General features: G+C 43.0%; 1 protein-coding gene across 3 annotated transcripts in view; it reads left to right on the top strand.

Annotated features, from left to right (window-relative positions):
- The first annotated feature begins 475 nt into the window (after positions 1–475).
- The window catches only part of tfam (transcription factor A, mitochondrial), a 32307-nt gene continuing 25204 nt past the window's right edge, over positions 476–7578 (top strand). The window contains exons 1-3 of one of the 3 annotated variants that reach the window (XM_060842332.1): positions 476–572; positions 792–1020; positions 7225–7358. In XM_060842332.1, the coding sequence (XP_060698315.1) occupies positions 938–1020; positions 7225–7358 (217 nt within the window). In that variant the 5' untranslated portion in view covers positions 476–572; positions 792–937. Of the gene's footprint in view, positions 573–766; positions 1021–3528; positions 3662–7224; positions 7359–7578 lie in introns of those variants that run through there. The other 2 variants (XM_060842333.1, XM_060842334.1) reach the window with 2 other exon arrangements.

The following is a 7578-nucleotide window of genomic DNA, read 5'->3' as shown; positions in this document are numbered from 1 at the left end:
TATGAGGGACATGGATAGAGTAAATAGGCAAAGTCTTTTCCCTGGTGTCAGGGAGTCCAGAACTAGAGAACATAGGTTTAGGGTGAGAAGGGAAAGGTATAAAAGAGACTTACGGGGCAACATTTTCACACAGAGTGGTATGTGTATGGAATGAGCTGCCAGAGGAAGTTGTGGAGGCTGGTACAATTGCAACATTTAAGAGGCATTTGGATGGGTTTATGAATAGGAAGGATTTGGAGGGATCTGGGCTGGGTGCTGGCAGGTGGGACTAGATTGGGTTGGGATCTCTAGTTATCATGGACGGGTTGGACCAAAGGGTCTGCTTCCATACTGTACATCTCTATGACTCCAAATTTCACAACAGTTCCTTCCTGTAAACCCAACAGAACACACCTCTAATTCACAATCTAATAATAGAAAGCAAAGAATTGCGGATGCTGGGGATCTGAAACTAGCAAAACCAGAAATTTGCTGGAGACAGCAGGTCTGTGGCGAGAAAACACGGCTAACCTCCAGTGACCCTTCCTCACAACGCTGTTTCACAAGTGCTTAAGAGTAGATAAATAAATCAGGTAATTATATTGAGCCAGAGAGAAAAAAAATGATGAGTTTTGGGATCAATTTACGACAAGTGCAATTTTTGCCGAAAAGGAACGTTGCTGCAATTTTCGAACAAATTGTGATGTGAAAACCACGCCTGAGATTTGGCAGGGAGACGTTTTCTGGAGTAACTGGGTAAAACTCACATTTGTGAAGCTTGCTATTTTTTGTTGTTTGAATTTGCCTCTCAGGTAGTTTGACCCCTCCTTGCTGCCCTGAACCCAGTCAACATCCGCCGCTGCAAACGGTCTCCCCGCACGCCCCCGCAGCGCGGTGCTCCCTCGGCGGACCCAGAATCCTTCGGTGGTGCGCGGTGCACTGACAATCGAGTGACGGGATGGCGGGTGTCGTGGCTCTGGGCGTTGCTTTGCTCGGTCGGAGGCTGGGAGGAGTGTTCAGCTGCAGGCCCTGGCCTGCGAGGTGAGTGTGGGCCGAGAGGGAAGCGGCGCGAGCAGCGGGAGTCCCCGGGGATGGCGGCCCGGGCTTGGGTTCCATTCACTGCAACATTGTAACCGGGAAGTGTTACATTGTAACCAGCGAGTGTTACAATGTTACAGGGCGGAAGCTGATACTGTTGCAACCATCAGTGTCCTGACTGACAGTGAGTCAGTGCAGGGAGCTTTGCTGGCCTACACATTCACCATCTATTCCGCCTTCCTCCCCACGAATCTACCACCAACCCACCCATCACTGCTCCCTTTCATAAAATAATTATCTTCTTAACTCCCTCAAAAAAACCCACATCACATTCTCCTTTCTCCTCTTCAAAGAAAACAATCCTCTGTTTGCTCCCCCATAACATTCCGCTAATAAAAGAATAATCCTTCCTTTCTTTCTTCCCGCCCTCGCACTCCCGCCAAGATTTTCCCCTCAAAACGAAACCTATCCCTATCTAGAGAGGATACTCTTGAAAATCTCTTTTCTCCTTGTGTCACGCTCCATTCCATCGGCCCTCAATTATCCAAAGATGGGATTAATCCTTCCGGTTGCTTGCGTTTGAACCAGGAACTGTCGTGCATTGAAAACCTCAAAAGTAAACACGCGAGGTGGTTTTAATTGTGATACTTAAAAATGTATCCTAACTAGGACTGCTGCTTTAGCAACATGTTTAGTAGAATGCTGCAGTGTTCAAACCCCACCGCCCTGTGGCTGACCATTTCAAGTCCCTCTCCCGCCTTCGTTAGTTTTCAAACCTCCCCACCCCAAATCCCAGATGTAATTCCAAACTATTACGTTAGGCACATTTGTATGTTCCCAAGCTTTGGTTTGGATGAGGCCGAGAAATCAGGACAAAATATGATTGCTTAAAGGGAGAAAATCATGAATGTTTTGCTGAAATAGATTGTCTACTACTTGACTTGGAAACCAGACCCTAGCGGAAGATGATGTTGACTATGACTAATGCAGTCAATCACCTGGATCTCTCGACTTCTGTTCCGGGGTTTGGATTGAATGGTTCCATTTATTTCATTTTTGTTGAATTGGGAAAGAAATGGTGGCCTTGAGCGTCACTTACAGCAGAACAACTATTTCCTGCAGTTGGCTCATTTATTTGTGGTGAATGAATAGTTAAAATTCTCTCCATTGTGAGGAATAGTGGAAGTAATAATTTGGTCTTTTCTTTTCTCAGTTTGATTCCACTTTCTTTTTCCTGTGCTAACTAGTTGTGCTTGGGGGACCTTGGGAGGCAATGACAGGTTAAACTCTCTCAGGCAGAGGAGACCAGAAATCAATCTTTATTAATTTTTGATTTATTTGCAAAATGAGATGTGATTTGGCTTCTCTTAACTCTACAACGCACCATCACGGTCAAAAAATATTTCTCATATACTCACAAGTAATTACCTATTGATTGTTCCCTACCTGTGTAGCCATTTTTAATCACCCTATATGGGCACCTTATGACACCTTGGGGTAGCTGGGATTTGAGCTCGGACCTCCTGACCCAAAGGGATTCTACCACTGCGCCACAAGACCTGTCCCCAGCCTGTGCCTTTTTGTAATTCACTCACAGGATGTGTGTCTCTGGATAGGCCAGCAGTTATTGCCCATCCTTAATTGTGCAGAGAGCAGTTAAGTGTCATCCCCCATTGCTATGGGTCTGGAGTTACATGTAAGGTTACGATGGCAGATTTCCTTCCCTTTTCCAACAGTCAACAGTGGGTTTGAGGTCATCATTAGACCCTTAATTCTAGATTCTTTAATGAATTAAAATTGCACCCTGACAAGATTTGAATTTGGGTCCCCAGAACATTACCTGAGTTTCTGGATTAAAACTCGAGTGATAATACTATCACCTCCCCAAGTGTACACTCTTATGTCAATTGTTTAATTGCAGTTTAGTTTTCAGAGCTTGGAGGATTTTGTAATGCAGTAGTGGAGTTTACACATTCTCCCCGTGTCCTCCCACAGGGTGCGTGGGTGCTCCGGTTTCCTCCCACAGTCCAAAGATGTGCAGGTCAGGTGAATTGGCCATGCTAAATTGCCCGTAGTGTTAGGTGCATTAATCAGAGGGAAATGGGTCTGGGTGGGTTACTGTTTGGAGGGGCGGTGTCAATTGGTTGGGCCAAAGGGCCAGTTTCCACACTGTAGGGAATCTAATCTAATCTAAATTTTACTTGCTCTGGAGATGTATGTCCGAACAGAATGATTAACGAAAAATATCTTTATACTGTAGGTTTGTGTCAGATATCCTTATCTGATGTGAAAGCAGATAATACTCTCAATACCAACCGTAGGAACAATCTTTATCTGAAAGAACCCATGATTTTCCTTTTCTTTATTGCCTGGCCTGCTATGTATTCAGTTATTTTTTTGTTTGTATTTGAAGTTCTGTCTGCATTTGTTTTTTTTTTCGTCATCATTGAATATGTTGCACTTCAAGGTGAATACATATCACAAGAAGACTCTCTTTCCATCTGCTTCTAGACTTGAGCTGAAGTTGTCTGGTGGCATCTAGTGCTTATTCGCAGCATTGCACTCTTCAAAAGATGTTTCCATTTAACACAAAATACTGTAAATGCTTGATTCAAATGACCACTGCCAATCTGCTGACAAGAAGGTAAAGGAGGTACCAATCAGTGCAAAGTGACCTAATGTGATAAAAGAGCACTGCATTTACGTTGTACTTCTGATGATGGCTGGCTGCCTTAAAGTACTTCACAGCCAGTTGAATATTCTTCGAAGTGTAATTATTATTGTCAATCCAGAAAGCTCAGCAGTCCATTTCCACAAACAGCAATATGCTAGTGACCAGAAAATCTATTCTGTGATTTTGATTGCAGAACAAACATTATCACAGATGCTGAGGATAATTCCTGCAAGAGACGACTTTTTTTTCTTTGGGCTGTAAACTGAAATGGCAATTGGACTGCTATATAAAACCAAAAACACCAGGGGAGTTTTGCAAAGAGAAAATCAAGTTCTCCATGTTTCTGAGCTGTGCAGCACAATGTTTTGGAAGCAGTAAGAGGTAAATTTGAGACTGGGCAGTATGGAGAGTCTTCTGAGTTGAGGAAATGCTGCCTGATGATAGCCCTGTGGCTAAGCTGCAGGCTGTTAAATGCAACATAGGAGAGGAAAACATCCAGAACTTGCAAACTGAAAGCATCCATTTCTCACTCTCACTCTCCATGTGGAATAAACATAGAAAACCATAAAACTTTAGATATCTAGGTCCACTCACTGAATTGTCCATCACCCTGCAAACAACATGGCACAGTGCTAGAAATCAAACTACTATTGAGACAGAAAATTTAATTTTTTGATCTTTAGAATTTGCTTACCCTGTCTATATTCTTTTTGTGTCCATACAAACTGTGCTAAACCGTCTGTCTTTTGTTTGTCGTAATCGTGATTGAGTGTGCCCATTTTAGGGATTTTTGAAGAGGTATACATCAAGTTGCATGGTAGTCATAGAGATGTACAGCACGAAAAGAGACTCTAAAGTCCAACCCGTGCATGCTGACCAGATATTTCCAACCCAATCTAGTCCGATCTGCCAGCACCCAGCCCACATCCCTCCAAACCCTTCCTATTCATATACCCATCCAAATGCCTTTTAAATGTTGCAATTGTACCAACCTCCACCACTTCCTCTGGCACCTCATTCCATATACATACCACCCTCTTAGGTCTCTTTTATATCTTTTCCCCCTCACCCTAAACCTATGCCCTCTAGATCTGGACTCCCTCACCCCAGGGAAAAGACTTTGTCTATTTATCCTTTCCATGCCCCTCACAATTTTGTAAACCTCTATAAGGTCACTGCTCAGCCTCCGACACTCCAGGGAAAACAGCTCCAGCCTATTCAACCTCTTTTTCTATAGTTTAAACCCTCCAACCCTGGAAACATCCTTGTAAATGTTTTCTGAACCCTTTTAGGTTTTGCAACATCCTTCTGTCTTGTACAGCCGGAACATGACCTCCCAACTCCTGTACTCGATACTCGGACCAATAAAAGAAAGCATACCAAATGCCGCCTTCACTATCCTATCTACCTGTGACTCCACTTTCAAGGAGCTATGAACCTGCACTGCAAGGTCTCTTTGTTCAGCAACACTCCCTAGGACCTTACCATTAAGTATATAAGTCCTCCTAAGATTTGCTTTCCCAAAATGAGCACCTTGCATGTATCTAAATTAAACTCCATCTGCCACTTCTCAGCCCATTGGCCCATCTGATCAAGATCCTGTTGTAATCTGAGGTGACCTTCTTCACTGTCCACTACACCTCCAATTTTGATGTCATCTGCAAACTTACTAACTATACTTCTTATACTCACATCCTAATCATTTATATAAATGACGAAAAATGGAGGACCCAGCACTGATCCTTGTGGCACTCCACCGGTCACAGGCCTCCAGTCTGAAAAACAACTCTCCACCACCACCCTCTGTTTTCTGCCTTTGAGCCAGTTCTGTATCCAAATGGCTAGTTCTCCCTGTATTCCATAAGATCTAACCTTGCTAATCAGTCTCCCATAGGGAACCTTGTCGAACGCCTTACTGAAGTCCAAATAGATCACATCTACCACTCTGCCCTCATCAATCTTCTTTGTTATTAATTTTAAAAACTCAATCAAGTTTGTGAGACATGATTTCCCATGCATAAAGCTATGTTGACTATCCCTAATCAGTCCTTGCCTTTCCAAATACATGTACATCCTGTCCCTCAGGACTCTCTCCAATATCTTGTCCACCACTGAGGTCAGGCTCACTGGTTCTGTATAGCTCTCTCTTGTCCTTCCTACCCTTCTCAAACAGTGGCACCGCGTTAGCCAACCTCCAATTTTCTGGCACCTCACCTGTAAGTATCGATGAGACAAATACCTCAGCAAGGGGTCCACCAATCACTTTCCTAGCTTCCCACAGAGTTCCATGGTACACCTGATCAGGTTCTGGGGATTAATCCACCTTTACCTGTTCAAGACAACCAACAACTCCTCTGTAATACTGACATTTTTCAAGATGTCACCATCTATTTCCCCACATTCTATATCTTCCACGTCCTTTTCCACAGTAAACACTGATGCAAAATACTCATTTAGTATCTCCCCAATCTCCTGTGCCCCACACAAAGGCTGCCTTGCTGATCTTTGGGCCCTATTCTCTCTCTCGTTAACCCTTTGTCCTTAATGTATTTGTAAAACCCCTTTGGATTCTCCTTATCTCTCTTTGTCAAAACTATCTCCTGATCCCTATTTGCCCTCCTGATTTCCGTCTTAAATATACTCCTACTGCCTTTATACTCTTCTAAGGATTCACTCGATCTATACCTGTCTATACCTGACGAACACTTCCGTCTTTTTCTTAATCAAACCCTCAATTTCTTTAGTCATCCAGCATTCCCTATACCTACCAGCCTTCCCTTTCACCCTGACAGGAATATACTTTCTCTGGACTCTCATTTCATTTCTGAAGGCTTCGCATTTACCAGCCATCCCTTTACCTGCGAACATCTGCCCCCAATCAGCTTTTGAATGTTCTTCCTTAATACCATCAAAATTGGCCTTTTTCCAATTTAGAAATTCAACTTTTAGATCTGGTCTATCCTTTTCTATCACTGTTTTAAATGTAATAGAATTATGGTCGCTGGTCCCCCAGTGACACCTCAGTCATCTGCCCTGCCTTATTTCCCTGGAGTAGGTCAAGTTTTGCACCTTCTTTAGTAGGTACATCCACAGACTGAATCAGAAAATTGTCTTGTATGCACTTAACAAATTCCTCTCCATCTAAATTCCTAACACTATGGCAGTCCCAGTCTATGCTTGGAAAGTTAAAATCCCCGACCATAACCACCCTGTTATACCTACAGATAACGGAGATCTCCTTACAAGTTTGTTTCTCAATTTCCCTCTGACTGTTAGGGGGTCTACAATCCCAATAAGGTGATCATCCCTTTCTTATTTCTCAGTTCACCCAAATAACCCCTGGATGTATTTCCGGGAATATCCTCCTTCAGTACAGCTGTCCCTAATCAAAAATGCCACTCCCCCTCCTCTCTTGCCTCCCTTTCTGTCCTTCCTGTAGCATTTATATGTTTTTATGTTTTTGATTTTTTTTCATTGATTTTGTATTGCAGTTTAACAGCGAATTGTAACGGGATTTCTTTTATTTTGTGCAGTTGCAGTGGTGTGTGTACAGCAATAAGAAGATTGTCATTGGATAATACCCCGTCAGTCCCTCCGAAACGACCTCTCAATGCTTACCTGCGCTATGTGGTGGAACAGCAACAGATTTTGTTTAAGCAAAGCCCAGGTAAAAAATAAATAATAAATGTAAATCGTTTTAGTAAGAAAGGATGTAGTGAGCATCACCATTTGAGCTTGTGTCCCTGCAACTGTTTTATCGCGCAAGGTATTTTTTCTGTGTCCTGTCTGAATCCTCTTACTGGCAGCGTTCGAAGGTGTTGATGAAAAGGCTTGATTTTATATCTCCATCTTCTCTTTTTGATTTGAACATTATATTTTGGTGAATA

The sequence above is a fragment of the Hemiscyllium ocellatum genome, chromosome 22 (genome assembly GCF_020745735.1).
Source record: "Hemiscyllium ocellatum isolate sHemOce1 chromosome 22, sHemOce1.pat.X.cur, whole genome shotgun sequence".
Taxonomy (NCBI): Eukaryota; Metazoa; Chordata; class Chondrichthyes; order Orectolobiformes; family Hemiscylliidae; genus Hemiscyllium; species Hemiscyllium ocellatum.
This window is presented reverse-complemented; position numbering and strand designations above follow the sequence as displayed.